The sequence below is a fragment of the Aphanomyces astaci genome (genome assembly GCF_000520075.1).
Source record: "Aphanomyces astaci strain APO3 unplaced genomic scaffold supercont1.108, whole genome shotgun sequence".
Taxonomy (NCBI): Eukaryota; Oomycota; class Saprolegniomycetes; order Saprolegniales; family Verrucalvaceae; genus Aphanomyces; species Aphanomyces astaci.
Genome location: NW_009798371.1, coordinates 77,480 through 105,347, shown reverse-complemented (window position 1 = coordinate 105,347; position 27,868 = coordinate 77,480). Strand labels below are relative to the sequence as shown.

At 54.4% G+C, this 27,868-nt stretch overlaps 15 protein-coding genes across 21 annotated transcripts; 8 read left to right on the top strand and 7 right to left on the bottom strand.

Annotated features, from left to right (window-relative positions):
* Positions 1–123: 123 nt before the first annotated feature.
* On the top strand, positions 124–588 carry H257_17497 (hypothetical protein; the record flags this gene model as incomplete). Its single annotated transcript, XM_009846309.1, has 1 exon — positions 124–588. The coding sequence occupies one exon, from the start codon at positions 124–126 to the stop codon at positions 568–570; it is 447 nt and encodes a 148-aa protein (XP_009844611.1). The 3' UTR covers positions 571–588.
* Positions 589–961: 373 nt separating this feature from the next.
* On the top strand, positions 962–1,465 carry H257_17496 (hypothetical protein; the record flags this gene model as incomplete). The annotated part of the gene is made up of 1 exon (XM_009846308.1): positions 962–1,465. The coding sequence occupies one exon, from the start codon at positions 962–964 to the stop codon at positions 1,463–1,465; it is 504 nt and encodes a 167-aa protein (XP_009844610.1).
* Positions 1,466–1,546: 81 nt separating this feature from the next.
* Positions 1,547–2,164, top strand: H257_17495 (hypothetical protein; the record flags this gene model as incomplete). Its single annotated transcript, XM_009846307.1, has 1 exon — positions 1,547–2,164. One exon carries the CDS (start codon positions 1,547–1,549, stop codon positions 2,162–2,164), a length of 618 nt encoding a protein of 205 aa, XP_009844609.1.
* A 1,923-nt stretch (positions 2,165–4,087) lies between these two features.
* On the top strand, positions 4,088–5,931 carry H257_17494 (hypothetical protein). Its single transcript, XM_009846306.1, has one exon. The coding sequence runs from the start codon at positions 4,156–4,158 to the stop codon at positions 5,752–5,754; it is 1,599 nt and encodes a 532-aa protein (XP_009844608.1). The 5' UTR covers positions 4,088–4,155; the 3' UTR covers positions 5,755–5,931.
* Positions 5,932–5,989: 58 nt separating this feature from the next.
* H257_17493 (hypothetical protein) lies at positions 5,990–7,389 on the bottom strand (the record flags this gene model as incomplete). Its single annotated transcript, XM_009846305.1, has 5 exons — positions 5,990–6,097; positions 6,649–6,791; positions 6,864–7,076; positions 7,136–7,214; positions 7,285–7,389. 5 exons carry the CDS (start codon positions 7,387–7,389, stop codon positions 5,990–5,992), a joined length of 648 nt encoding a protein of 215 aa, XP_009844607.1.
* Positions 7,390–8,028: 639 nt separating this feature from the next.
* Positions 8,029–8,863, top strand: H257_17492 (hypothetical protein). The gene is made up of 2 exons (XM_009846304.1): positions 8,029–8,316; positions 8,384–8,863. Exons 1-2 carry the CDS (start codon positions 8,084–8,086, stop codon positions 8,715–8,717), a joined length of 567 nt encoding a protein of 188 aa, XP_009844606.1. The 5' UTR covers positions 8,029–8,083; the 3' UTR covers positions 8,718–8,863.
* On the bottom strand, positions 8,029–9,760 carry H257_17491 (hypothetical protein). The gene is made up of 3 exons (XM_009846303.1): positions 9,383–9,760; positions 9,240–9,314; positions 8,029–9,181 (listed from the first exon to the last, which is right to left on the bottom strand). Exons 1-3 carry the CDS (start codon positions 9,716–9,718, stop codon positions 8,918–8,920), a joined length of 675 nt encoding a protein of 224 aa, XP_009844605.1. The 5' UTR covers positions 9,719–9,760; the 3' UTR covers positions 8,029–8,917.
* Positions 9,761–10,042: 282 nt separating this feature from the next.
* Positions 10,043–11,983, bottom strand: H257_17490 (hypothetical protein; the record flags this gene model as incomplete). The annotated part of the gene is made up of 1 exon (XM_009846302.1): positions 10,043–11,983. One exon carries the CDS (start codon positions 11,981–11,983, stop codon positions 10,043–10,045), a length of 1,941 nt encoding a protein of 646 aa, XP_009844604.1.
* A 434-nt stretch (positions 11,984–12,417) lies between these two features.
* On the bottom strand, positions 12,418–13,828 carry H257_17489 (hypothetical protein; the record flags this gene model as incomplete). Its single annotated transcript, XM_009846301.1, has 5 exons — positions 12,418–12,755; positions 12,813–13,104; positions 13,155–13,323; positions 13,375–13,412; positions 13,469–13,828. The coding sequence occupies 5 exons, from the start codon at positions 13,826–13,828 to the stop codon at positions 12,418–12,420; spliced, it is 1,197 nt and encodes a 398-aa protein (XP_009844603.1).
* A 346-nt stretch (positions 13,829–14,174) lies between these two features.
* Positions 14,175–20,205, bottom strand: H257_17488 (hypothetical protein). Its single transcript, XM_009846300.1, has one exon. It carries the CDS (start codon positions 20,101–20,103, stop codon positions 14,239–14,241), a length of 5,865 nt encoding a protein of 1,954 aa, XP_009844602.1. The 5' UTR covers positions 20,104–20,205; the 3' UTR covers positions 14,175–14,238.
* A 444-nt stretch (positions 20,206–20,649) lies between these two features.
* On the top strand, positions 20,650–21,939 carry H257_17487 (hypothetical protein). 3 transcript variants are annotated; one of them, XM_009846298.1, is made up of 5 exons: positions 20,650–21,020; positions 21,066–21,313; positions 21,369–21,431; positions 21,478–21,590; positions 21,655–21,939. In XM_009846298.1, exons 1-5 carry the CDS (start codon positions 20,692–20,694, stop codon positions 21,895–21,897), a joined length of 996 nt encoding a protein of 331 aa, XP_009844600.1. In that variant the 5' UTR covers positions 20,650–20,691; the 3' UTR covers positions 21,898–21,939. The 3 variants fall into 3 exon arrangements, with proteins under 3 accessions (XP_009844600.1, XP_009844599.1, XP_009844601.1); XM_009846297.1 differs by having other exon boundaries at positions 21,478–21,939; XM_009846299.1 differs by having other exon boundaries at positions 21,369–21,590.
* Positions 21,940–21,995: 56 nt separating this feature from the next.
* H257_17486 (hypothetical protein) lies at positions 21,996–23,317 on the top strand (the record flags this gene model as incomplete). Its single annotated transcript, XM_009846296.1, has 7 exons — positions 21,996–22,232; positions 22,291–22,422; positions 22,465–22,653; positions 22,726–22,762; positions 22,814–22,876; positions 22,940–23,064; positions 23,114–23,317. 7 exons carry the CDS (start codon positions 21,996–21,998, stop codon positions 23,315–23,317), a joined length of 987 nt encoding a protein of 328 aa, XP_009844598.1.
* A 14-nt stretch (positions 23,318–23,331) lies between these two features.
* Positions 23,332–24,972, bottom strand: H257_17485 (hypothetical protein; the record flags this gene model as incomplete). The annotated part of the gene is made up of 7 exons (XM_009846295.1): positions 23,332–23,554; positions 23,622–23,762; positions 23,810–24,041; positions 24,100–24,128; positions 24,189–24,418; positions 24,473–24,739; positions 24,787–24,972. The coding sequence occupies 7 exons, from the start codon at positions 24,970–24,972 to the stop codon at positions 23,332–23,334; spliced, it is 1,308 nt and encodes a 435-aa protein (XP_009844597.1).
* A 207-nt stretch (positions 24,973–25,179) lies between these two features.
* On the top strand, positions 25,180–27,493 carry H257_17483 (hypothetical protein). Of its 5 annotated transcripts, XM_009846291.1 has the most exons (4): positions 25,180–26,038; positions 26,138–26,494; positions 26,548–26,661; positions 26,773–27,493. In XM_009846291.1, the coding sequence occupies exons 1-4, from the start codon at positions 25,256–25,258 to the stop codon at positions 26,890–26,892; spliced, it is 1,374 nt and encodes a 457-aa protein (XP_009844593.1). In that variant the 5' UTR covers positions 25,180–25,255; the 3' UTR covers positions 26,893–27,493. The 5 variants fall into 5 exon arrangements, with proteins under 5 accessions (XP_009844593.1, XP_009844594.1, XP_009844592.1 ...); XM_009846292.1 differs by having other exon boundaries at positions 26,138–26,661; XM_009846290.1 differs by having other exon boundaries at positions 25,180–26,494.
* On the bottom strand, positions 26,974–27,270 carry H257_17484 (hypothetical protein; the record flags this gene model as incomplete). Its single annotated transcript, XM_009846294.1, has 1 exon — positions 26,974–27,270. The coding sequence occupies one exon, from the start codon at positions 27,268–27,270 to the stop codon at positions 26,974–26,976; it is 297 nt and encodes a 98-aa protein (XP_009844596.1).
* Positions 27,494–27,868: the final 375 nt, after the last annotated feature.

The following is a 27,868-nucleotide window of genomic DNA, read 5'->3' as shown; positions in this document are numbered from 1 at the left end:
CCAATCAGGTCTTGTGTGAGTTTTGCGTTCCAATAGAAATTACGACACATTTAGCCAATCAAAACTTGTGTGGGTTTTGCGTTCCCACAGAAATTACCACTCATTTCACCTTTGGCCAGCATCATGGAACACGTCCTTGTCACCGCAGATGAGAATGGTGAGTACTTGTGCCCTCAATGCGAGGTCAAGTACACCCGCCAGGAGTCACTGCGCATGCACTGCACACGCAAATACGGGCTCGCCATCACCTTCAAGGTCAAGCGTACTGCTGCCGAGAAGAGCGAACAAAGCCGCCAGCGAAAGGCAAAGTGGTCCGAGAAACAAGCGGCAATTCGTGCCCTTGTTTCGCTTTCGACCGTTGAAGAAAAGCGCGATGCGTTTTCGCGTCGCGACGCGAGAAAGCGTGGGGTCCATGAAGCCAAGGATCCCATCGTCTACACCAAGATGTCGTCGATCCAGAATGCAGGTCTCGGAGTGTTTGCGGCTGTCCTGGTGACGTGGTCACTGCCTACGACGGTCAACTCACACAAGATTTTATTGGTTAAAATAGTTCAGGCTTTCCATTCATGACGCACCCTTATTGGTAGGAAAATTGCACTTCTTCTCTGTTTTGATTGGTTCAACCACCGACGTCGAATATTTCCGCTTGGTCATAGTACATTGTATACCATACAAATTCCAAGATGACCGCGGTCATGACCTCCGGATAGGGCGACTGATATCTGCAAAATAACAGTTCGATAGTATTACTCCAGTACGAACGGTAACGTTACATGTATTTGATTTCGTGGAATCTCATGGTTTACTTTCACTTTTGCTGTCAAGAATGTCATGGTGCCTATTAGTGATGGCTATAGTGGCTGTATGTGCCAAGTCCGTTGTGAGAACTAATCCTTAATCTTTATTATAGGCTTTCACTTGCGTGGCGGTATGTGTCACCTTCGACGACGTACTTGCCGTCATGTCCGATGATCCCCAAGGCTACGCCATGCCATGCAGCAACCGGATGTTTTGGCAACCCATCCTCGACGCCAATGGCAAGGCCGTGGCCGCTGCTCGCACCGACGGCCGGAAGCACATGAGCCACACCTTCCCGTTATGGCGTGACGATACATATTTACTCTATAGCCAGAATGGCGACCGCGCCGCCGGTGAAGCCATGATGGCCAAACGCCACGAGTTTGCTCGGAACCTTCTCTTGGCCGAATGCTACGATATGAACGGCGAATTTTTGTCCAAACTGGAGGATTCGTTGGTGTCGTACGCTACCCAACGGACGTGGGTCTTGGCTGCGCACGACCCCAAGCTGGACGTATTTTACGGCCGCAGCGTGTTCGTCGATTTGAATGCGGCGCTCGTGTCTAGCTTCTTTGGCAGCGCGTTATACATGCTGGGGGATGCGTTCTCGTTGGAAACCACGACCGCGATTCGAGATGCACTTGACGCACACACCGTCGGCCCGTAATTAGACCGACTGGTTGGCTCCGCCACCCCCTTCTGGTGGCAACTCGACGCGTCCAACTGGAATGCTGTGTGCTTCAACGGCATGACGTCGGCGATTCTGACGGCGGTGGACGACAAGCAAGTGCGCGCGGCTGCGTTGGTGGCCATTATCGACCAAAGTCAAGCGTATCTCGGGTCGTTCTTCGACGACGGCTACGGCGCCGAAGGTGTGGGGTACTACAACTACGGCTTCGAAGAGTTCGCCGAGCTTCGGGAAAAAGTATGCGACGCGACGCAAGGCACGGTAGATTTGTTTGACAACGCGAATGTGGGGACGATCGCGCACTTGTCGCAGCTGTTGGTTATGCGCAATCAAAACGTTGCGAGCTTTGGTGATGCCCACGCTGGCTTGCGCTTTTCGCACCCGTTGACCCAGTACTCGCTCTACGCCTACGGCGACACCAAGATGGTGGCTGCCCCCAACACCCGGTCCGTGCCTGGGAAACTCATGAGCCTCCTCCTGCCCGTGACCATGAAACGGTCGTGCCCGGAGCTGTACTTTGACAGCCGCGGCAGTGTGCAGTTGCGCCACGTATTTGAGCAGTCGAAAATCGCCGTGTTTCGAGGCACTGACGCGTCGCTGTTTGACATGACGTTCAAGGTGGCCGGCAACGGAGGGCACAGTCACAACGACATGGGGTCGTACAGCATTGCGTTTTAACAACACAATTGTGCTGGGGGACCCAGGGGGGCCCCTCTACTACGACGCGCAGTCGTTTGGAACCAAACGGTACAAGTCCCCGCTCATCAACTCGTACGGCCACCCTGTGCCCTGTGCCCGTGGTCGCAAACAAGAACCAAAGCGAAGCCGCGGCCGTGCAGAAGAAACACAAGTTTACACTCGCGACCACGTTTAGTGCACTGGAGGACACGGCGACGACGGACCTGGCTGCCGCCTACGCCGAGCCAGCACTCAAGCGGCTCCAGCGCAAGGTGACGTTTTCTCGGTCGGGTTTGGGCCACATTGCCATTGACGATACGGTGGAGATGCAACCTGGTGCGTCGGTGAATTTTGAAACCTTGTTTACGCCGCTGGGGGCATGGACATCCACGGGCGCCAACAGTGGCCTTGTGAGAATGAAATCTGGTGATACAGTGCTCGTGTGCATCGATGCGTCGGCGCCGTTTTCAGTCCAATCTCAAGTGCTGTCCAGCTACAACGTCACGTGGACGCAGGTGGGCGTCAAAGTGGCGTCAGTTAAACAGACTGAGCACATCAAGGTGACGGTGTTGCCAGGGTCCGCGACGTGTGCCTTGACGACCGACGAACAACTGTCGTGACGACGGTCGTGGGGGGCGATATGAAACCTTTTACTAACGTTAAGCCATATCGGCAGAAAGGAGTTGAGTTTCTTGTTGGGTAGTATCTGGGCTCGTACAGAGGATAAGCTTACATACCGGTAGTCTTACGTAGGTCTGGCTGTGATTCAAGTGGGGTTGACGACTGATACTTTATGCAGAGCAAGATCGCGAGAGTACAAGACATGATCTCCGATTTCAGTCAAATGCGGCGAATCCACGCGATTTCGGGCTGGATTACGTTTTGACGAGGTTCAGATGACCAACAGCAATACACTGTACAAATATGTCGAGAACCAGAGCCAGTGCCCTCAGCCACATCTTGGAGCGCCCGTCGGCACTTGGAAATGATTCATTTGCGGGCCGGTCGGTCATTATGCCGAGGCGAAAAGATAGGGGTCAGCTCTGTACTAACAATTCGTGACATCATCGAACTGTTATAGCTCCATTACCTGTACCTTAACGGAGGGACATGAGAACTCGAAATGGAACAGTTAAACGAAGCTTCATACTAGTACCCGCACCGTCGCCTCGCCTCGATGTTTCACGGCACTAGTACGTACTAGTATAACGCGACCAGAAACAAAAGATGCAAAAATATTTGATCAGATTCGATGGCTAAAGATGTGCAAGGGGCTGGCCGCCTCGTTTCATGTGCAATAGGTAAATCCCAGTTGACTCGTCACATTTGCTGCAGTACTATAGTAAATCCCAGGGTGAGGAATTCGGCAATTGTTGGGACAAAACCATAGAAATCAGCACCAGATTTCACGACCCATTCAAAAAGTACATTTTTTCCGTCACTTGTCCAAGCAATCATGCATAAACAAAGTCACAAGAAGCCATTGCAATCCTTCATGATGGAGACGTTGTCGTGGAGATGGCATTGTACCGCTCTCGGAAGGTCTCGTTCAAAAGCGAGCGAGGTGGAGTTGGTGAAATGGTTGGGTGAAAGAATATCTGGGTCGACATTTGGTGCGTGTTTATTCAGCCGTTTCAGATCAGCCTTGATGGTTGGTCATAAAAAATGCTTTGACTTTCTTTTGGCGCCGTGAGACAGACCACGTACCTTGAGGGGTATTAACGTCGATCATTAAAAACATTACCATACAAACATCAAGGTATTCTAATACATTTCCAAGTGATTGTCCCAACAATGCATTGTATTTCGGATTGGGTACATCCGCCACCCCAGATGGTACATACATATCCATGGATGCTCCAAGCGACGACTCACTCGACGACAAATCGAGCGTATCCATCCCACGCATTCATGGAGTTTTGCAAACAATCAAATTGGAAACCACTTCTCAATTGCCGTCGTCCAACACACACACTCACATACAACAGGCCATGAGCAAGAACACGGAAAAGTCGGTGCTCCTCAAAACTTCCTCGGATGGCGCCATCCCGCTCCGCCAAGAGCTGCGCGAACTGGCCAGCATGGCCATCCAATTGTCTCTGCGCCAAATGGTGCGCCAAGTGATGACCATCACGGACGCTGCGTTCCAAGGCCACATTGGGACCAAGCAGTTGGCTGGTGTCGCGCTCGCTGGCATGTGGATGGGGGTGCCGTCGGCATTCATCCAGTTCGCCATCCAGGCCATCTCAACCTTGTGCTCGCAAGCGTACGGCGCCGGCAACAACCAACTCGTGGGCGTGTGGCTCCAAACCGCGATCGTGTTTGCCGTCGCGGGCGCCATCCCCGTCATGATCTGGTACATGTTTGTGGGCCACATGATTGCATTCACGATGGACGACGCCGAGACCGTCGCGTACGGCACCCAGTTCGCGCGCGTGATGGCGATGGGGCTGATCCCTCAGTACATTTACGGCGCGCTGACCACGTACTTTGCCACGCAAGGGGTGATCATGCCTGCGACGTTCTGCAGTTGCTTTACCATGTGCCTCAACATTGTGTTCAACCAAGTATTTATCTACGGCGCGTACGGGTGGACCGGGCTCGGCTTCATCGGGTCGCCCTTGGCCACCGTCGCCAGCACGTTCGTGCAATTGTTCCTCTTTGTCACGTACACGATTGTGATCAAGGGGTACCACAAGCAGTACTGGGGCGGTTGGACGTGGGACTGCATCAAGAAGGAGCGCGTCCAAGTGTTTCTGGCGCTGGCCATTCCCATGGGGGCGTCATCGGTCGTGGACTGGGCGTCGGCCACGGTTGCCGGTGCATTCTCGGGCTACCTCGGCCCCAACATTGCCGCGTCCAACGCCGTCATGAACGGGCTCTTTGGCGTCGTCAACTCGTGCGTGAGTGGATTCTCTGGGGCTACGCAGATCCGCATGTCTCGGTACTTGGGCAAGGGCAGCGCCGACAGCGCCAAGCGCGTGCTGTACATGGGCGGGTCGATCGTGATGGGGTGCTCGGTCGTGCTCCTGTTTGTGTTCTTCCCGTTCCGCCGCAACTTGTTTGGCATTTGGAGCAACGACCCCGTGATTGTCGAAATGTGCTCGGACGCAATCGTCGTGTTTGTCATTTGCATCCTCGTCGCGTTCGTGCGCTTCCTCCTCACGGCGTGCATGAACGCGCTGTCGAAGGCCGACTTGAACCTCCTCGCCAACAACATCGCGTCCTGGTGCGTGTATGTGCCGCTCAGCTACGTCTTGCCCATCACGCTCAAGTGGGGCCTCGACGGGTTCTGGATTGCCGACACGCTGGGCGAGTTCATCAAGGCCATGATCCTCGTCTGGGGCGTGCTGCAAGTCGACTGGAACGTCGCTGCCAAGGAGGCGCAAAACGCCGCCGAATCGGGCGATGTTGATGTCGAAGAAGAGCAAGAGCTCAACCAGATGAAGAATGAGGCGCTCATCACACCCACGGGCCTCAAGAGCCCCGCCAGCACCCTCGGCATGACCCCCGGCCGCACCCCCACCGCCATGCGACGATCGCTCAACGCCACGCCTAAAGCCAAGCGAACGGCAAGCTTGCACGTGTAAACATTGCTTTATAATGTAGTATGGAATTGCAATGATTACGTCGACAACTTGGGTGCAACGTGCCATGCAAGCATCGGCACTGCGACCACAGGAATCTTAACACCAAGCGTATAGCTCTACGTACTTACTGTACAGTAGTAGTAGTCACACTCCATGAACCAACGACGTCGAGGTTATGTTACAGTCCTAAACAGTGAGACCCCTAGTCGTTTTGTGAGAAAACCATGCGTATTTGTCACCACGAAGAAGGCCAACCCACTTGCGAGGCACTTCCAACATCTCCCCACGCGTCAACGAACTTGGACACAAACATGTCCACGTTGTCCAATGTGGGAGCGCCAGCCTATTGCTCAACATGGACGAAGACGCCACAAACAACGCAGTGTCGCAGGTGGTCCATAGTGCGATGCAATCGTAGTGTATGAGTCGCTCAAGGCAGATGCAGTACGATACATATACTATGCCCAGTTCATAGTGACCTCCGTTACAGTATATTAACGGGAAAAATGCAAAATAACACCCATGCCGTACTTCGAACTCTGGCATGTCCACACGCGGTTACATTAGGTATACATACATTGGCGAGATCGAAATTGCCTCGCAGCCGTCGCGCCCGGCCAAGGTTGAGTAACATTGATGTCATTCGTCTGTGGGTCGTGCCTTACAATCGCGCACTTCGTTGAAATACTGCCTCGTATTGACCAACGGCGCGCGACATTGCTTTGTGAGACCAGCGAAAGGGTGTGGGCTAGCTCGACTACTCGACACATCCCTTCGTACATTTGTGCCAACTGCGCTTGGACCTGTACGAATTGGTCTTGCACGAAGCCACAGAGGTAATGAATCGAGTCCAAGCCCCTGGCCACCGAGTGGGCAAGCGCTCAACCACGGCACCCACGTCTGCCGAGGAAATCGCTTGACGGCCCACCGTTGGCCCAGACCTATTACGATATCACATCCTTCCCCCATGGTGGGTGGGTCTCGTCGGAAGGTCTCGACTGCTTTGGTCAGCAGCACGTCGGCTTGCGACCCGAGTGCTATTGACGTGGTCATGGCCGACAACCAATGACATCGTTCTCAAGGCTGCTACGTTGCCGTCGCCTGGTGACTCTCGAGCGTGCGAAATATCCACGTCTGAATCGTATCAATCACCATGCGGATCAACTCGGTGAGGTCGAAAATGCGGTTGCGGTCACTGGCCACTGTCGTGATCGAGAGTTTGCTGCTGACTTGGCCCACCATTTCTAATACATCCTTCGAGAGCGACTTGGTCAAGAAACATGGTTTCTTCCCCCTGTCCGTGAGCGCCGTGCGAAAGGCCGCTAGCCAATGCTCCACCATCTCGGACGGACTGCCAATCGTGTGCTGGTTCTTGGCAAACATGCAAACCGAAAGTATTTGTCGTGACTGAGCCCTTGCTCGTCGCAGAAGTCGTCCATGGCGTCGATGACATCCCCAAACTTGTCCGACCATGCGTGGGTGATCAGCCACTCTGCAGGTTTGACAGAGTGGTCTCCGGTTGGTTCATACGTGGTCCGCCAACGGCAGCTTGGACGCACTGGTGCATGTCACAATAAAGCGAGCACATACATCGATGGTGGTCAAGCTTTCAAACTCGTTGCGACCGCCGTGCATATCGATGGCGTGGCGGAAGCGTCAGCTGCTACGATCATTTGTTTGACGCGCGATAGGACAGTGTTAAAGGAGTCAAAAATCATTGGCTAAAATTAATGTTACCTTTTGACTATGATTTGTTGGAAATTGATTTCATCGCTATTGGGCAAATATTAGCCAATCCACTCCCACCACAAGATGCGATCATCGATTCTGCGGCTGATTACGACCTGTCATCAAGGCCGGAAGGAACGCACAGATACATAGTTCGACGAGGCAATGAGTAGATTATGAATCGTTTTGAATAGCAACCACTATGCAATGATGGGGACGCAGGGGATACTCCTTATTGTGTGTACTACTATTACTAGTATAGTAAGTCGAAATTCGAAGAGACGAGTCAATGTAATTATGCGAATAAATGGAGAAGGTTGGCCAGAAAATCGTTCCAGAATATTTTTTTAATAAATGTCCCACCTCCAAATTATAATAATCGGACTATGAACAGGACAATCAAGTATACAATTGAAAGGTAATATCACTATTTCTCACGACTTCATTAAATGCACGTGGAAACTTTTTTTATTATATAGGCAACCGGAAAATGATTCCACCGTATCCGGAAGAGCCTTGCTCTGCCAAGAAAGCACTCACGATTCAGCGTGGCGTCCCATTTCTTGGAAACCCTCCACCGCGCCACACCAGCAACTCTGTGATGGCGTCTATGACCGTTTCTCCATGCCCCCCTCGTGAGTCCTTGAAGCGAACTCGCATGGTGACGTCACCCATCGACTCCGGCTTCCCTGTGCTGAGCGAGGACGCATCGCGAATGATCAAACGGCGCTGCTTTCCGCAGGTCGCCCCATCCGAGGACGACCTGCCCAAGTATTCGCAGCGGCAATTCGAGTACATGGAACAGGCGAAACACGCGGACTTAAACCGACTAAGGTGAGGAATCCCTCCAACTTCCAATTCATCGATTCTTTCCAGAGCCTCATCCTGATATCGCATGTAGAACCGAATGTGAACAAATCCTCTTGCGCAAAGAGAAAGACATGCAGGAGATGCGCGTGGAATTTGACCGCCTGCGAGAGATGTGCATGGGACAAGCAAAGGAATTTGAAAAGATCCAAGCTGAAAACAAGATCCTTCGACGTGCGGTGACCATCCAAAATCAACAGAAGGAAGAGGCGACACAGGAGAATGTTGCGCTGAAGCAACTCGCCCACCAAGCCGCCGACCACATCAAGCGCCTCGAGCAAACGAACTACGCCCTGCGCGTCCATCTTCACACCAGCAGCGCCGGTGGCGCGGCCGCGTCGAGCCATTTCTCGTCCGACGTGTACTAATCCACCAACCACCACGCGCACCCGCCTAACGTTTTCGGTGTCCATCACCCCGTCGCTGCCATCCCCTATTATATATTTCGCCTGAACTCACTCAGCCCTATCCACTCAACTGTATCACTCATATTAACGAAAGAATTTTCATCACATTGGACTCTTCCCCCATCAGCGACTTCTGTATGCGAGAGGATGGATACGTGTGCTTAAAAGCTGCTGCAGCAGTACGAACTTCTGGCGTTGCCCTGCTTGGACGCGCTATCCGCCGCCGTGGCGCGGAACACGTCTTTCCGCGGGTCGACTTTCTTTTCAAAGATATCGCGGTGCTGCAGCACGGCTGCCACGAGTGCCTTGTTGGCCTCGTCGATATTCTTGTTGTCCTTCGCCGACGTGGCAAACCATCCGGCAAATCCGTTCGTTTCGCAAAAGTCGTTCATGAACTCGTGGTCGACCTCGCCTGCCAGGTCAGCCTAACAAAGCACCATCAATATATATATTGCCATCGCCATGGAAGGACCGAGAATGTACTTTGTTGCCGCAGAGGACCACGGGCAACGGCTTGCGGTTGGGCAACTCGACTTTGGTATCGATTTCTTTCTTCCACTGCGCACAACACCACACTTGCATCAGACTACTACTGGGATACGCCAACGCACACGAATAAGTAGTACCTTCAACACGCTTTCGAACGTGTCCTGACGTGACAAGTCGTACACGACAAGAGCCCCAAGGGCGTCCTTGTAGTACACGCGATTGAGCGCTCGAAAATGCTCTTGGCCGGCAATGTCCCACAACTGGAGACGCAGCGTTGTGTTCTGCACCGTCACCGGCTTGAGCGCGAAATCGACGCCAATCGTCGTCTTGTGGTGCTCCGAGAAGACATTGTGCACATACCGCTTGATGATGCTCGTCTTTCCTGTTGCCGCATCCCCCAGCACCAGAACTTTTACCACGGCGTCTTGGGCCGCCTCGACGCGGCCGCCATTGTTGGTGGTCGAGTTGCTCATTATCGACTCACTTCGGATCGCGTTTTCCTTCTTTTGTGTTATCCGGACGCCAACTGGCAACATTGCGGCCAAAGAATGTAGGTCTATCACACTATTTGTGAACACTCCAAAACTGAATAAAACGTCCTGGTTCCATCAAGTGCAACACTTGATACCGCAACGCTGTGGTGTAAAGGCGATGTCCTGACCAATCATAAGATTCATGGAAGATCAATAGCCAATCAAATAATGTTGCCTTGATTTATGCATTTAACGGTAAGAATGTATTTGTGAATTCTTCGCATATTATTATTGTTGCTTTTATAGCCGGCTAACAAAACCTCGTTAATGCTCTTCGTCTTCCTCCTCGTCTTCCTCCTCTTCTTCGGCGACGACTCGCACGTCTGCCGCTATGTGCACTTCGAACCGACTGGCCCATTCCTTCATCAACGCCTCCAAGTTATGCTTCCGCTTCTTGCCATTCACTACGAGTTTCACGCGCAACCGATGGATCACTTGGTTTCCTGGCACCGTCAAGCAGCATGCCGACGCCGACGCGTTGGTATCGTTAGGCCGCAGGACACACAACATGACCGAGTCCCCGATGCTGTTGTCATACCAGACTTGAGCAGCTGAAAACGGAAGGTTCTCAACATCCACATCGACTGGGTAGCCGCTGAATTCGTCTGTTGTTTGGACAAGCAGCGAAATCGCGTTCACGTTGAGCTCGACGTTGCCGGCTACTTCAAACTGCACCGTCTGTTGGTCGCGCAGCACTGTGGTCCACACTTGCGCATCATCCACCGTTTCGGTCCACGCAGGCAGCGGGTCGTATAGCCATCGCTTTGTGCACTTGAGTCGGTCATTTGTGGCGGGGGTGCCTCGGGTGTGCTGGTGCAGCTCGTCGTCCGTGAGCAGACACGTCGCCAAGCTTTCGCTCAACTTGGACTCGTCCAAGTTGGTCCCAATGAACACAATTTCTTGCTTGCGGTCGCCGTACGGGTGCTCGAAGTCGCGCTTGATGTCTTCGATATCTGACTCGTTGGACACGTCCCAGTCTGCTTCCGGCAGCGCGCACCACCACGGCTGAATGGGCGCGATGGACAAGAGGCGGCCGTGGTGGTTCCACTCGGCCATCGTGTCGTCTCGCCCAGCGATCCAGCAAAATCCCTTAGACCGCAAGATGTCGCCATCATCGGGAGTCTCGTTGTTGGTGGTGGCGGAAGACGAAGGTGGTGTGGGGGCGTGGTTGTCAAAGTGACCAGCCATGTTGAACCGGAATCGACGATTCGCCCACGCGTGCAGTCGCTGGGGGTGGAACGGCCGCCGCGCACGAAACACAAACGACCCGATGCCGTACTCGTCCTTCTCACTCACGGCTTCCCCACGGAGCGAGTCCATCCACCCCGCCGACGCCTTGGCCGTCTCCAAATCAAATCGCTTCGTGTTGAGGATCTCGTCGAGCGCGACGACCGACTGTGTGGTCTCGACGACTTTGGCCGTGGGGTTGAGCGCCTGCACGAGCCGCAACACCGTGGCGCGATCGGCCTCGGACGGCACGAGGTCCATCTTGTTGACGAGAATGACGTTGGCGAACTCTACTTGGTCGATGAGCAGCTGGCTAATCGGCTTGGCGCCTTCGGCCTGGTCGTCAGTGGCTTCGGTGGGGAACGCTTGGTCGAAGCGATTGGTGGAGCGAAGCATCGTGGGGAACTCCAACGCGTCCAGCACCGTCACGCACGTGTCGAGCACGGCCAGGTCCCACAGCATGTCGGCGCCGTCCCCGGCCAACTCGGCCGTGGCGGGGTCAAAGATAAAGCTCTCTGCGACTTGCAACGGCTCGGCAATGCCCGTGGATTCAATCACGAGGTAGTCGAACGCGTGCAAGTTCTGCAGCTTGGCGATTTCACGGACGAGGTCTCCTCGGAGGGTACAGCAGATGCACCCGTTCTGCATCGACACAATTTCTTGCTTGGTCTGGACCAGGCCAGCCGCCGTGTGGATGAATTTCGCGTCAATGTTGAGCTCGGCCATGTCGTTGACGATCACGGCAATGCGCAACTTGTGGTCGTTCGACTGAAGAATGTGCTTGAGGAGCGTCGTCTTGCCCGCGCCAAGGAAGCCGGAGAGCAGCGTCACGGGGAGCCGCTTAGACTTGGTCTTCTTGGTCGTTTTGGTCGTCGTCGCTCCCTTGGTCTTGGCTTTCGAGGACCCGCCGCCTTCGTGGTGCTTTTTGTGGTCGCCAACGGCGTGCTGGTGCTGCTTGTGAGTGTTCAATGGCGCCATGACGAACGAAAATCTGAAAATGACTGCCTGGTGTGTGTGATCTACGACGTCGCCCCTTTTGTGCATGGTTCCGACGGCGGATAAAGTTTGGCTAGCGTGAACCGCCGTCGGATTTATCAGCTGAACTGTGACCATACATGTGGCAAATATGCCGTCGGATAAAACTGGTAGATACTACTCCGACGGCGGTTGCATTACGCGGACAATAATATACTCGTACTGGTACTGTATGAGCAAGACAATTTATTTACTGTACTACTATTAATATTAATAACTGTACGTAGTATTATACGCTGATGTCGTCGATATAAAGGGTACAACAGCAAACACACAGGAATAATCATAAACTTCCACAAGAAATACAGTAGTTTCCGACACCATGCCAGGGCCACCCAATTGTAGGTTTAGAGATTAAGACTCCTCCTCCTAGGTACTTAGTCGTGAGATTTCATGGACACGGTGCATTCACCCTTCTGTTGCAACTTCAAGTGACCCCCGCGAAGCAACTCGCGCATGCTCCAGCCTTCGCCCAGCGGGAGTCCCGTGTCGGCCCGCCAGCTCCAGAATGCCCACCCCCCCTTGGCTTTGTTCACCGCATCGAGGTACGCGACGGCGTAGAGCTTGACTTGGGCTTGGTCTTGGAACTCGACTTTGGCCGAGTCTGGGTGGCCGAGGCTCCACTCGCCAATGAAGAGCGGGTTGCCAGTCCACTGAGAAATGTCGCGGCCAATGTTTTCAGTGCCTTGGGAGATTAATTGGGTCAGCGGTTGCCCTATATCACAAATCCAAATATATCAGTCTTTTCGACCAAGAGTGCTGCATTTCACACCTTCGTGCCCCCACTTGAGGTACTTGTGCCAATCGTGCCACACATTCTTCTGCCGCAAAAATGTCGGCCACACCGACGCCGTCGGCGATTGCTCCGTCAGTAACGGGGCCACCACGAGCACACAGTCGTTGCCGGTTTGCCGAATGCGCGATACCGCGGTAGTGTAGTACGCATGCAATTTGGCTGTGTCGACGCCCGTGTTGGCGGCGGGGTTGCCTTCGGGCTCGTTCAGGAGACTCAGCCCCAAAAAGGCTTCGTCGCCTTTGTACCGCGCGGCCAGAAACTCCGCCACCTACATGCCGTTTCAGTTTGCATTTTGTAAATACTGCTAAATAGTAGTACCTTCAACGTCCGTGCGATATTCCCGTCGTCTCGAGACCAGTTTGCTACATTCAAGGTCGGGGCTGCGCTGTGGTCCCGACCGTTTTGAGACCCCGGGGCGGCGTGGATGTCCACCATCACTGCCACATTATACCGAACTGCCCAGTCCTTGATCAGCGTGTCCAAGTATCTACATAACGTGACCATGAGTCATATGTGACAGTCACGGGCGTCGACGTACGCGAGTCCTCCGGGGGCGTAATGTTTCCAGTCGTCGTTCTAGCAAGGGCAAAGTCCATAAAAAAAGACTTGTAACATCAGGGAATGGGTCGTACGGTCGAGTCGGGCATGATCCACCAGCCCACTGGAACGCGCACCACGTTCATGCCGAACGCGGCAATTTCGGCAATGTCGGCGGCAGTGATGAACGTGTCGCGGTGAATCTTGAAGCGACCATCCGCTTTGTCGTGGCCTAAGAACGCCATCGTTTGGTGCTCACCCCCAACGGCCACCGCGTCGGGTACGCCGACCCAAACAGGCGACTGCTTGGACATCCACGACTCGAGTACGAGCCAGCTACCGAGGTTCACACCATGCGCAGGAACCGCCCCACTTCGAATGGCCCCCTGGACATGCGCTGAAGATGTAGGCAAAGCAGCCAGCATGATCGTCGCCACAAGCACTAGGAACAACATTGCAATCCCTGGCAAATTGGTCAATGCCACCACATCCTTTCCAAGCGCTGGTGGTTGATTGACTTCATCCTGTTGGACAATAATTCCTCATTCGGTGTTTCTGGACGTTGAAACGAATTGGCGCGATGAGCCAGATTCCTATTGACCTGCCAACACCAAAACTACAACGAGATAGCTTTGCATCTAGCGCACTTTGAATATGTGTTTAAGTTAGTTGTTCAAGGGAAAAGAATGCAGAACCGTTGATTATTGCTCCAGCATTCCCACAAAGTCATGGCCAACGACATTGACGAATTGTGGATAGGTTGGGACTACTCTACTCGCGAAACTCTAATGTGCCCATCCCCACAAGTGAAAGCCCAGCTGCGACGACGCTGTTATGCAAACGTGTATTCAATATAAAATGCTCCTTACTGAGGGGCCACGACATAGTGATCGTGAGCTACGGGTGGCTGGGGTACACCACCACCATTGACGACCATGCCCCTGGCGACGCCCTTTTCTTGGGTTTGCTGGCACGCAAAGTTGTTGAAGATCTGCTCCAGCGTCGTCTGCGCTACCGTGTACTCCTCCACGTGCAGATCGCGGCGACACCCTTCGATCAACGAGAACACGGCGCTCAGCTTCAACGTCGGACTCACGAGTTTGAACCGACTTTGGTCGTTTTGTCGCTCGAGCAGCTGCGCGGTGCCCCCGAACGACGTCGTCACGTGCGACGAAAACGAGTCGAACCGGTCCTCACTCAGCCACCACGTGCAAAAGTCCTTGGCGGAAATCGCGAGGTGGCGCTCGAGCGAGTCGGCTAGCACGTACCCCGTCGGGTGGTTGCCGTCGATGGACGCCGCGCGGTGGCTCTTGCCAAGGCGGGTACAGGTAGCCTGCAGCGTCTCCTTTGTGACTTCGGTCACGCCCTTGAAAGCGTCGGCAGCCATACCCGCCACCGCGTCCGACGTCACGGCCGCCAACTTGATGTGCAGCATCAGTCCGTCGCCAAAGCGGTTCTTCAGGTGCTGGATGCTGCCCACACATCGCAGCCGGCCGCCCACCATGATGCCGACGCGGGTGCACAGCGCCTCGCACTCCTCCATGCTGTGCGTGGTCAGCAGAATCGTCGACTCTTTGCTGCGCGTGGAAATGTCGGCAATGACATCCCACATGAACCGACGGGACACGGGGTCCATGCCCGTGGATGGTTCGTCCAAGAAGATGATCGGGGGCGACCCAATCAGAGCGATCGCCACCGACAGCTTGCGCTTGTTGCCGCCGCTCAACGTCCCAGCCAACTTGTGCTCAAAGTCGTTCAAGTTCATCTGGTCCATTTTGTCCTTGACCGTGTCGCAGATGCGTTTGGATGGCACGCCCTTGATGGACGCAAACAGTTCCAAGTGCTCACGGACGGTCAGCAAGTCGATCAGTGCGTCAAACTGTGGGCAGTACCCGATCAGCCGACGCACTTCGAGCTGATGGGTCAAGATATCAAACCCCCCGAGGAGCGCTTGTCCTTTTGAAGGCAGCACATCCCCCGTGAGGATCTTCATCGTGGACGTCTTGCCGGCGCCGTTGATGCCCAAGTAGCCAAAGCACTCGCCTTTCGGCAACGCCAGCGACATTTGGACGATCCCGACCTTGCCCCCTTTGTACACTTTGCGCAGATTTTTCATCACGACGGCGTCCTTGTCAGCAGCGCCACTCGCGATCCGCGCCTCTTCCGCCTTGACGTCGTCATCCACGTCGTACGGCGCATCCACAACCTGCGGGTCTTTCATGATGGCGGCTTTGATGCTGGGGAAGCTCAACGCGTAGTCGATGCCGATGGCAATCAGAGGAAACACAACCGACTCGACCGCCAAGTATGTGACTTCCCACCCCACGACTTTGGTGTCGAACGCCGTCAGCCCCGGCACGTACCCGTCGCGGGAGAACGTGGCGCGGATCGTAAAGATGGCCAGCGAATTCAACCCGTTGCCGACGTTGAACAGCGGCGAGAGGCGCCACACAAACTTGAGCGACTTGTTGAGCTCTGTGGTGCTCGAGACCACGTCCAGCACAATCGACACCGTCATGAGCACGACCCCTAGCATCATGTTGATCATGATGATTGTGGTTTGCGAACTCGACGCGTCGGTGAAGATGTAGCTCAAGCAGTAGCACATTGAGATGAGCGAAAACCCGAGCAAGACAAACAGCACTGTGAGTGCCGCGAACGGCGTGCCGGCGCACGTCGAGCAGGCATGACCTGTGAACGGCGTGATGTCGAAGGCGTAGATGGCGAGCAGCCCAAATACACACGGCACCGAAAACAGGAGCATGTCCCACGCAAAGTTAGCGAGCCAGAACGCCGGCAAACTCACGCCGCTGACCAACTGCTGGTGCTTGGAGTTGTGCGTCGGGTGCTTTTCGCTCACCAAGTAGGGCACAATCGACGCCGAAAAGAAGCAGAACGCCAGCACCACACAGATGGACGTGGCGAATGAAATGAACGTCGTAAACAACGTCTTGGTCATGGCCGTCAGCGGCAACGGATGGCTGTGCACGACCAGTGTCGCAGATGGCGATTTCGTCACCATCTGGTACACGGCTTGGTCCATGAGTGCCTTGTAGTTGGCGGCGGCATGGGGCGACGACGTGTTGACGGCAATGGCGTACCCGACTTCGCCCGTGGTGCTCGATCCATGCACGATGTATGCGCCGTACTGCCCCGCCGTCGCCTGCTGGAACCCCCGCGTCCACACTTGCTCGCCAGATTTGAGGCAGAACCCCGTCGTGTCGGACGGGGCGATGGGTGGGTTGTTATAGGTCACTTGAAACACCGTGGGCGTGGGGGACATGTACTCGTCGCGGGGGAGGAGGGTCACCTGACCCGCCGAGAAGGCCGCCGCCAGCGCCGTGCACCACCCGTTGTCGTCGGCCACGCAGTAGACCGGGACTGGCGTCTGCTGCTGCAGCGTGTAGTTGCCCAGTCCGAGCCGGATGGGCGCGTCGTTCTTGGTCAGGGCGCTGAATTTGAGGATGGAAATACCGAGAATGATAAACGCGATGGGAAGCAGCGCGCCAAAGAGGACGATCTTACGGTCGCGTCGGGCGGTGCGCACACGTTTCTTGAATAGCGCGGCGAAGTGGATGAAAAACATGGCAATGTGTGACACGGGCGGGGCGTTCGCGTCGATCTTGTACCCCGTCGACGGTTTCGCCCCAGTGGGTTTTGACTGGAGGGTGTGCTGATTGTGCTCGTCGCCCACTTCGGCCACCTTGATGAACACCTCCTCCAACGTTGTCACAGAAATGCCGTACGAGAGCACACCCAACCGAGCCAAGTTGGCGTCCAGCTCGACAAACATGGGCGCAAACAAGTGCGAGCAGTCTAATGGGAGCTGAAACGACACTTCTGTGCCCACGTTGCTGAGCACTTTGGCAGTGTCGACGTGGGATCGCACGAACGCCATCAGCGCATCAGTGTCGCAGTCATCCGTCTTGACGAGCGAAAAGTTGTAGCCGGCGCCGTACCTATTCTTGAGGAACATGGACGACCCACAGCATCGCAGCTCCCCTTCCGCCATGATGGCAATGCGGTCGCCCAAGATATCGGCTTCGTCCATAAAGTGCGTCGTCAACACGATGATGCGGTTGTATCGGTTGTTGAGGATGATTTCCCAACTGCTGCGACGGCTGTACGGGTCCATGCCAGACGTCGGCTCGTCCAGAAATACCACCTGACTGTCGCCCAGCAACGCAATCGCTAGACTCAACTTGCGCTTCATCCCGCCCGACAAGTCGCTGGTCCTGACGTGACGCTTCTCCGTCAGCCCCACTTCGACGATCTTGGCGTCCACTTCCTCCGTGAGCGCGGCGCCCCGGAAGCCCTTGATGCGGCCGTAAAACATCAAGTGCTCCAACACGCTCAGCTCGGCGTACAGCACATCGTGCTGCGGACACATGCCCAGCGAGTGGCGGATTTCCGCGAGGTCGTTCTTGAGCGACAGCCCGTTGATCGTGGCGTCGCCGCTCGTCGCTGGAATCATACCCGTCAGCATGGAGATCAGAGTCGTCTTGCCGGCGCCGTTGTGCCCCAATAAGCACGTGATTTGGTTCTTGTACATGGTCAAGTTGATGCCTTTCACCGACACTTTGATGCCTCCGGGCACGGCAAACTCCTTGCGCAGCTTGGTGATCTGCAGCGCGTCCCCCGTGACTTCTTGCTGGCGCAGCTCGGGCCCGACGCGCTCGACCGTGTCGACTGAGCGGCCTTCGAGGTCGGCGGCGATGTTGTCGCCGACGTGATGCTTGTCTTGCACGCGCATGGCGCCGCGGCCAAGCACTTTGCGCCAGTACTGGGAACTCACGGGAAAGTACCACACCTCGGGCACGCCATAGTCTTTGGGCACCACGCGCTCCAAGTACAACCCCAGGAGCGTGTACACGACAATGTCGAACGCCATGAACGCCAGCGCCGTGGCGAACTTAAAGTTCGCGTACGGTTCGTTCACGTTGGCAAACGTGATGCCAAGCGACCCCGCTTCGGCCTTGGCCATAGTTTGAACCCCAAATGCCATGGCCACGGGCGCAAAGATGCACGCAACGTTCTTGGAACGTTCCGACGACGTGTCGCTAAACCCTGACGTGATCAAGTACATGACAAAGAACACGACGATGCCCATGTACGTGCCAAGGCGGGACTTCGAAAAGATGGAGCTCACGAGAAAGCCATATGCGAGCACGCTCCACCCAAAGAGCAGGAAGAAGAGGAAGACCAGCAGGGGGGTGCAGTGGGGGAACAAGTTTGCGCGACTGGCGCCGGTCTGAAGCACGGCCGACACGACAAAGATGGCGCCGTAGGTGAGGTACCACGACCAGATGATCGAGTTGTCTTGGACGCCGAGGATCTTCATGAGTTCGCGGCTCTTGTTCTCCTTTTCTGTGATGAGGGCCACCAATATGGACGAAATCGAAAACAAGTAGGAAATGATAAACACAATCGCAAAGAACGACTCAACTTGGGCGTAGAATGGCGACGATATGTAGGCAGCGATCGGGAATGGAAACACGCGCTGGCCAAAGTACGACTGCGGCGCCTGGCGCAGCGGCACCAACAGCGCGGCCTTCGCCGCCGCGGGCAAATTCTTCAAGTCGATGCGCGGCAGCATGGGCAGTTTGTTGAAAAATACCACGACCAGCTGCAGCACGTAATCGTCTTGCACTTGCTGGAGCAGGCGCGCGTCGAGTGCGGGCGTCGACGCCGCCTTGGCCTGCACCTGAGTGCAAGTGCCGGCGGTGCGGGCGCCGTCCCAATCCGGCACACACGTGGCGAAGCGGGTCACGAGCGTCTGCAGCGTCAGAAATCCTGTCATCGTGTACTTTTGGTACATGGTGATGTCGATGTTCCGCTGGAGGGGGTTGGTCCCCTTGACGTCGGTGCGGGGGACGTCGCCGGGGATGCCGCCGCGGCCCAGCGTCGAGTTGAGGCGGAGCGAGTACTCAATCGGGTGCACCGAGCCCAGCTGCTCCTTGGACGGAAACGTGTGGAATACAATCGCGGCTTGCACGACCGGATGCGCCAAGTCCTTGCCGTACCCGTCGCTCTGAATATATGCTTCCAATGCGGCTTCGTCGGCAAAGAAGAGCGTCGAGTCCGCGAACGACGGGATCGTCGGCGTCGCAAGAAATGATTTGGCCGTGAGCTCTACGCGGGGGAACCAAGCGTTGATTGTTTGTGCAAAGTAGTCGCGCGTGAATGCATTGTCGGGCACAATCGCGAGTTTGTACGGCACGACTTTGCCGCGGCACTCGACCGGCACGGCCGTGGGGGACGACGGGTCCGTGGACACCTTGCCTTCAAGCACTACGCGCGAGCACTGGAACGTGTCGACCTGGTTGAGCTCGCTCATGAGCTTGCCGTTCTGGTACGCCGTCAGCGCCATGTTGACCAAGTACCCAGACATGGTGGTTTCCGTCGCGTAGTACGTGGAAAAGTTGAACGCGGTGCCGCTGATGTTGAGCGGGATCGTCTCGAACAAGGCGTGCGACGTGCCGGTGGTGATGTCCGTGGGCAGGACCTGGGTGTCGCTCCATCCCGCGGGGACTTTGACGTCGTCCGTGAGCTTCTTCAACCCCCCCAGAAGGATGATGAACAGCACCGGCACGATCATCTCCAACGCCCATTTCACAGGGTGTTTCTTCTTGAGCAAAAAGTTCTTCCACAACAACGTGGCGATGTGACTTCGCGGCAACCGCGGCGGAGTCGCCGACTGCTTCGACGCCACCCCCTTTCCACCAGGCATGTTTGACTGTGATCGTGGGGCACTCTATGAGGATAACTATTTCGGGACACGAAGCCACCTGAAGGCGAAACGCCGAGTGCAAAGTGCTCCATCATGTTTTCAGTCTCGAAACGGTCCGGCACTTCACTCTTTTCGTCCGGTTAACCAACCACGTACCGTACGGTTAAGATAACAAACCCTTATGAATGGGCTGTGTTGCTGCTGTACGTAGCTCATGATGGCCAACACAGCAAGCCAAAGCCCCAGACGACGTCGCTCCTCACATTGCCATGATTACACCAGAGTCGTTTCAACCTAATCTTGCAGCATAGATGGAACGTTCGACTGATCGCAAAATAGAATGCAAAGCTGTCCCATACTGCAATTTTTATACGTTTTGATTCGTTAAATATACTTGATATTCAACGCACTACACCAATAGCACAGTTGATATGGTATTCATTTTATCCAATCCGAAAGTTGTATAAAATGAAAATCACTTGTATTTTGACCAATCGAACTGAAATCTATCGTCCATACTAAGCGTATGATGTTTCAAGGGTAACTTTGCAAAACTCGACGCGGCGGCGGCGGCGCGGGTCGCACGGCATGTTGAAGGGTGTCGTCATACGGGTACTCGTCATGGCTGTCTCAAACAACTGGGTATGGGATCAAGAACCCCTTCCAGCGCCATTTGCACACGAATATATGGTGGATGTACCAACTGCATATGTGGATCACGCCGCGGCGGCGTTCTATCCCGTTGTCATGATGCATGGGATGAACGACGCTGGCCACAACGGCCACATGGAGCGCATGCGGCACGTCGTTTCCGATGCACTCGATGGTGTGTACGTCACGTCGGTGCAAATAGGTCGCAACGTATGGGAAGACGAGTACAACAGTGTTCATTTGACCATGGACGAACAAGTGGCGAGGTACGATCGGTGCTTTCAACCCCGTTGAGTGTCTACTTCATGTAGGTTTGCCGCCATTGTCGGCCGTGACCCCAACCTCCGGCATGGTTTCCATGCGATTGGGCTATCTCAAGGAGGCCTCATCGTTCGCGGCTACATCCACCGGTTCAACGATCCGCCCGTGATTGGGTTCTTGGCCTGCCATTCTCCGCTTGCTGGGATCGGGTCGCTACCGATATGCAACCCCGCCGACTTTTTGTGTCGGCATCTCAACAAGTTCTTCGGGGCGTTTGCGTATTCCTCCGAATTGCAACGTAAGGCCAAGTAAGTTGCATGTTGAACACCTCGCCGACATTGTACACTTCGTAGGCCAATTGGCCCAATCCAACTTTTACCGGGACCCCACTCGCATCCCAGAGTACCTCGAGCGCGGTAAGCATGGAACTCGTACGACATAATGCGTTACATGCACGGATAGTCAAGTACTTGCCCGACATCAACAACGAACATGCAGTGAAAAACGCAACGTACAAGGCCAATTTTGCATCGCTGCGCCAGTTAATCATGGTACGGGCACTTCAAGACACACAGGTACGCCGTTAGTACTACTATTACAAAGATTCCAAGCTACAACCATTGATAACTGACGCGGCAGATTGCGCCAACTATGTCGTCTTGGTTTGGTGCGTACGAGGACGGTGGGTGGAATGTGATCTTACCGATGAACGAGACGACATGGTATCAAGGGGATACATTCGGGTTGAAGACGCTGCACACGACAGGTCGCCTGGCCATGTACGAGACCCCTGGCAACCACCTGCAGTTCAGCGACGACCTGCTCGCGACGTGGGTGCGGACGCACTTTCGACCGCCTTCAATGCAGAGAACATTCGATTAGATTTGATGAATATAAATTATAAGAGGGGATTTGTTGTGGACATTACAAAAAGTAAAAGGATTTCGGTGGAGATATCTAACACCATGCGCGCCGGAATCATGGGAGGATACTTGTTGGCGGCGTCGGCTTGGTCTGCCATCTTGGACGTGCCTCATGGACCAGCTATATGGCAACCAGAATCATTCCTTGTAGACGACCGCTTCATCTTCGACTTGGACCGAGACTATCACGCAGGGAATGATACCCCGAGTCTCGCCAAACCAGAATTTCCCGTGGTCATCATGCATGGCATGGGAGATGCCGCGCTGAATCCGGGCATGCAGCGCCTCCGCAAGGTACGTGCGTTCGTCACCATCTTGCAAGTAGTCCGTCCTGTTTCCACATGTGACGTAGGCCGTGGCGGCACGACTTGGCGCATATGTGACGAATGTCCAAATCGGCGCGTCGCAGGCCGAGGACACGTCGAACGGATTCTTCATGAACTTGGATAAGCAAGTCGATTACTTTGCACGCGTTGTGGCAGAAGTGCGTTTCCGTCCTCTTCCTGCATGGACTCATCACCAATAGGACCAACACCTTCGGCATGGGTTCAATGCGCTTGGCTTTTCGCAGGGCAACCTCGTTATCCGCGGCTACGTCGAGCGCTACAACAACCCTCCCGTCCAGAGCTTCATATCTATCCATGGTCCACTGGCGGGGGTCGCCGGCCTGCCGCATTGCCGTCCGATCAATTTCATCTGCAAGAAAATCAGCGAGGTAGGTTCACATCCCAGTGTCCACCATCATATACCTACCTACCTCCCTACCCCCATCCTCATCCTACGTTAGATGATTTCCACGGCTGCATATGCCGATTCCATTCAAGGTAGTCATTTGAGTTCGCTCTTCCTGATGACACTCATACTCATCCTTGCAGAAAAGATCGCCCAAGCCAATTACTTTCGGGACCCCACTCGCATCCCCGAGTACCAAGCACACGGTATATACCGCGAATGCTGTGATCCAGGGATCTCCTGTGAAAATCTATATGGAACACTTGTAGCACTGTTCCTCCCCGACCTCAACAACGAAAAGCCCTCAACGAATGCCACGTACAAGGCCAACTTTGCGACGCTCCAGCGCTTGTTGCTTGTTCGAGCGGCCCAAGACTCGATGGTGTACCCCAGTGTAGGCAGGCATACCTTTGAAACATTCGCGATATGGTCATGTGTTGTAGGAATCCGAATGGTTTGGGGCGTACGAAGATGGCGCGTTCGGCCGAATCTTGGCCATGAACGAGACGACATGGTACAAGGCGGACGCGTTCGGGTTGCAAACGCTCGACAAGGCGGGCAAAATCACGTTCAAGGAAACGACGGGGGACCACTTGCGCATTCCCACAGAGACCTTGCTGGCGTGGGCCGACCAGTACTTTGTGTAGAAAAAGCAACACGGTTAATGCGCAATGACACGGCGGCAGTTGTCGCATGTCTTTTTGCAATCCTTGCGGTTGAATGTTTGCCCAAAGTACGAGACCAAGAACTGCCGACGGCAACTCGCCCGCTCTTCGCAGTACTCCATCATGCGCTCTAGCTTTTCCATGTGCACGCCACGGGTCTTCATCGTGTTGCCCTTCTTTGGCATGTTGATGATCCCTCGAATCTTGGATACGTCGCGCCTACGCAAAGCAATAGGGTTGTCCTAAACGTAGGATGACGATGAGATAGATGTATATGGTGTCGTACCGATTGTAAAAGATCGTGCACTGCGAAGGCTGGCCGTCGCGTCCAGCTCGGCCAGCTTCTTGGTAGTACCCTTCGATGGACTTGGCCACAGAATAATGAAGGACGTAGCGCACATCGGCCTTGTCGATGCCCATGCCATACCTTTGCATATCAAGTTTAATACGAGTCGCGACGACTCGTGAGCTTACGCAATGGTGGCACACACAACTTTGATTTGTCCATCTTGCCACGCTTCTTGCACCATTTCTCGATCCGTGGAGGATTGTCCGGCGTGGTAAAAGTCGGCTTGAATGCCGCGGTCAAAGAGGTAGTTGGCCACATCTTCGGATTGCTGCTTTGTCATGCAATAGACAATGCCCACGACGTTGTTGGCATATTTCGACGATATGTACGCGTGCAATTGCGCCAACGCTTTGGATTCTAACGAGGAACACATGGTCACATTATGCAACTGGTTTTGCACTGTCGTAATACGTACCTTCGTTTTCTTTCTCCAGAACGTCAAAGCTAAGTAAAACATGAGCGAGATGGCCAGTTCGATGATGTTGGTCTCGTTGGTACTCGTACCTCAGGTTCGTTCGATTGAAGCTCATCGTGAACACTGTAGCACGGGGGATTTTGAGCACTTTCTTGACGCTGTCAATCACCTTTTGTGGCGCGGTAGCGGTCAATGCCATCACGGGGACGTCTGGAAACAACTCCTTCAACCTGCCGAGCTTGTTGTAGTCCGGCCGAAAGTCATGCCCCCACTGCGTCACGCAATGCGCTTCGTCCACTACAAATCGAGCTAGCATTTCCTGCGCATATACAGCAAGTGTATTGGTTTCTAGATCTTTTCGATATGACCTTACCCGGCGGTTCAAGTCTTCCAGGAGTGAAATGAGGCTGCTCGAAGACGCTAGTTTCTCGGGCGTGACATACAGCAACTTAATCGTCGGTACTGGACGATGCAAATCTCTGAGCACGGCTTTGAGTAGTTTAACTGCAGTTTGACTTGACAAATATGCGGCTGGGATTCCTGCTGGTTTGTTGCGAACCAACGACGTCACTTGATCTTGGATGAGCGACAGAAGTGGCGACACGACAATTGTCACACCTTTGGACAATACCGCTGGCAACTAGGCACACGTAAGATGACGAAGAAAAGCAAGGCAGAAGGACGCACCTGATAACACAGACTCTTGCCTCCGCCTGTCGGCATCAAGACAAACACGTCTTGGCGATTTAACGTGGTCTGGATGGCATCACGTTGGTTCGTGCGAAAGGTGGTGTTACCGAATATGTGCCGGTTTGCTCGGGAGATCTGATCGTCGGGCTCAGGTCTTCCATGCGGCAACAGGAAGTGTTCCATGGCGCGATCGGCGGCGGCGGCGCTTTTTCTCCCGCGCGCAAATTCGATTTGTCAAATTGTGTTCCGGTTTACTGTTAATTGGGTATCCGGATGTCGTGAAATTCTGGCAAATCCTTTGCAATTTGATATTTCGAAATACCGTCACGAGCCTCTATAAATGCATATAACTCGATGACATGCGACGGTTACGGCCAAAAATAAAAGCTGGCGCTGGCGATCGGATAGGCGTATCCTTGCCGCTGCTGACCATTCTCCGTGCACCGCCGTCGACAGAACAAGTCCTATGGAGATGAAGAGGAAGCACGAGTCTCCTTCTCCAGCCTTGTCCGTGATGGCGACGACGGCGACTTCGCCTTCGCAGCAGAAGATCCAACTGGCAGCACATCATCTTGCGTCCAGCAATACCAAGACACGCAAACGAACGCCATCTCTGAACTCTGAACAATTTTCCCACGATATCCCTGAGCGGGAGTTGATCACTTCGACACGTGATTCATCGCCGGTTGACCCTGTGACGATGGTGCAACCCGCGATGACCACCCGAACCCCGTCCCTGCTGCTGCTGGAAGTTCCAACGAAGCATCCACAGAGCCCCAACTCGATCGAACCTTCGCCCAAGGTGATCCTGTCCTCCCGCGAGGCGCTGCCATCGCCTCGTTTAACGCTCCCACCCAAGGACCAGGAGCATCCCCCACCAACCACCACCACGACCGCATTTCCACCAAAACGAGCGCGGAACCGCAATCCAGGCAACTTGATCCTCGACTTGTCCCAGATGACCCCCATGCAATCGCCGACCAAAGCTGCCGACTGCACGAACGTGTGCTCGCAGGTTACCGACTTCCTCTTCGTCGGGGGCGCCGTCGTCGCCTCCCAGCGCGACGTCCTCGAGCGGCATGGCATCACGCACGTGATCAACTGCGCCGCGACCATCACTCCCAACTACTTTCCCCACGTGTTTGACTATTATCGGCTGCGACTGCGAGACCACGCGACCCAAGACATCCACCAGCATTTCTACAACATTTTCCAGTTTATCGACACGGCCCGGGCTCGTCACGGCAAGGTACGATCGATCGATCGATCGATCCCCACCATCATGGGCTCCTTCCTTCCCTGCCGTCGCTTGGGATATTTCCCTTTGAACAACTTTCTCTATCCACAGGTGTTTATCCATTGCGTCAAAGGCATTTCGCGGTCCCCGGCGATGGCCATTGCGTACCTCATGGCGAGGGAACAATTGGGATTATACCCAGCGCTGGAACTCGTGCGGTCGTCGCGCCCAGTCATCGATCCCAACGCAGGCTTCATTTTTCAACTCAACGAATGGGATTCGTTGCGCCAACTGCACTGCAACCAGCCCAGCACAGTCTTCCGTGTGGAAATGTCCCAAGACGACGACGTCGACGGGGAAACTTCCTCAGGACGGTACTACCCGTTGATCATTGGACCCGTGCCGTCGGACCACTTGATGGCATCGTCCTCGTCGCGGGATCCGTCGCAAGAGTCGCCGCAGATACATGTACAACTTGGAGTGATATTCGTTGAGGGGTCACATATGTCGTCGACGGGTAGGACGAGCATGCCGCGGCGTGTTTTGTCGTGTGCTCGATGGAAGCCAAGTACTGTTCGCTGTGGTGCGGCCGAGACGCTAGCGACGAGATGGTCGAGACGGGCAAGGTGGCCATGGTAAGTCTTGCGAGTCCATGTATTATGTACGATACAAGTCGCTTGTCAGTATATTTGTATGTGTGTGTACTACTGCTACACCATTTGTTCTTCTTACAAGGGGTGGTATAGCGCTTGCTGCAAACATACGAAGACTTTCCGGATACATTTGACGTGGTAAAGAGTGGACAAGAACCGAGCGCGTTCTGGAACGTGGTCGCCCCCGATCAAGAAGACCCCCACGCGATGTAAAGATATGATCTTATCGCTAGTAGGACGTGATTGGTACCCGTCGTCGATGGCTTGTGAAAGTATCGCACACCGCGTGACTATCTATGTATGCTGGACACAAACGTCCTTGATGAGTGCGCGCAAGTCGGCCATATCGCGGCGTAACGCTGCCACTTGTGACACTAGAACTTCCAAGGGCGAGTTGGTAGATGATGATGATGATGGGGAGGATGGTGCGGTGGGCAGGGGGGGGGGATGGGGAGGGTGAAGCACGTGGAGAGACGTCGAAGGAGGTGCAACTGTAGACGAGGCGGAACTGGTCACCACAAAGCCCCACGCGCACGCCAGTAGAATTACTAGAACCCCGAGGTTCTCCAGTGGGTGACGCCAGCAAGACATGACGAGATCAGTGATGGAGGAAGGCAGTGCGGATGATTCATCCGTTCGTTCCGATATTTGGGGATGCGGAAATTGGAATGATGGAGAGGCAGGAAACTCATCGCCGGTCGATTCTGAACGGGCTGCTGCTTGCTGTAACTTTCGGCGAACGAGAACTTCTTGTCCTGAATGACCAACCTTTGGACGTGGCGTGGATTGATTAAGCATGGCACTGGCATTCAAAAAGATATCAGGTGACCCTTTAAGATCTCGTTTTGTCAAATCCCATTGGCTATTGAATTCAACCAATCAGAGCATCGATTCGAATGTATGTTGAAGTTGCGCCTGGCATAAAATATGGTTCAAGGTAGATTGGATGTCAAGGCCTCAAACTGCATCGCTACGACTCCAGAGTACTCCGGAGTATTTGGTAACTAACTACAAGGTGAGCATCGATCGTCCCAAGTAAAGTTTCTTGAACGGACTTTTCGTCCTCACGTTATTGCATCATATTCGACTCGCATACTATTGGTAGAATTGTCTCTGACATTATACGGAGATTTCGGAGACTAGGATTTACCATTACTGAGCACCTTACGAATGAAATGCAAACCCCCTT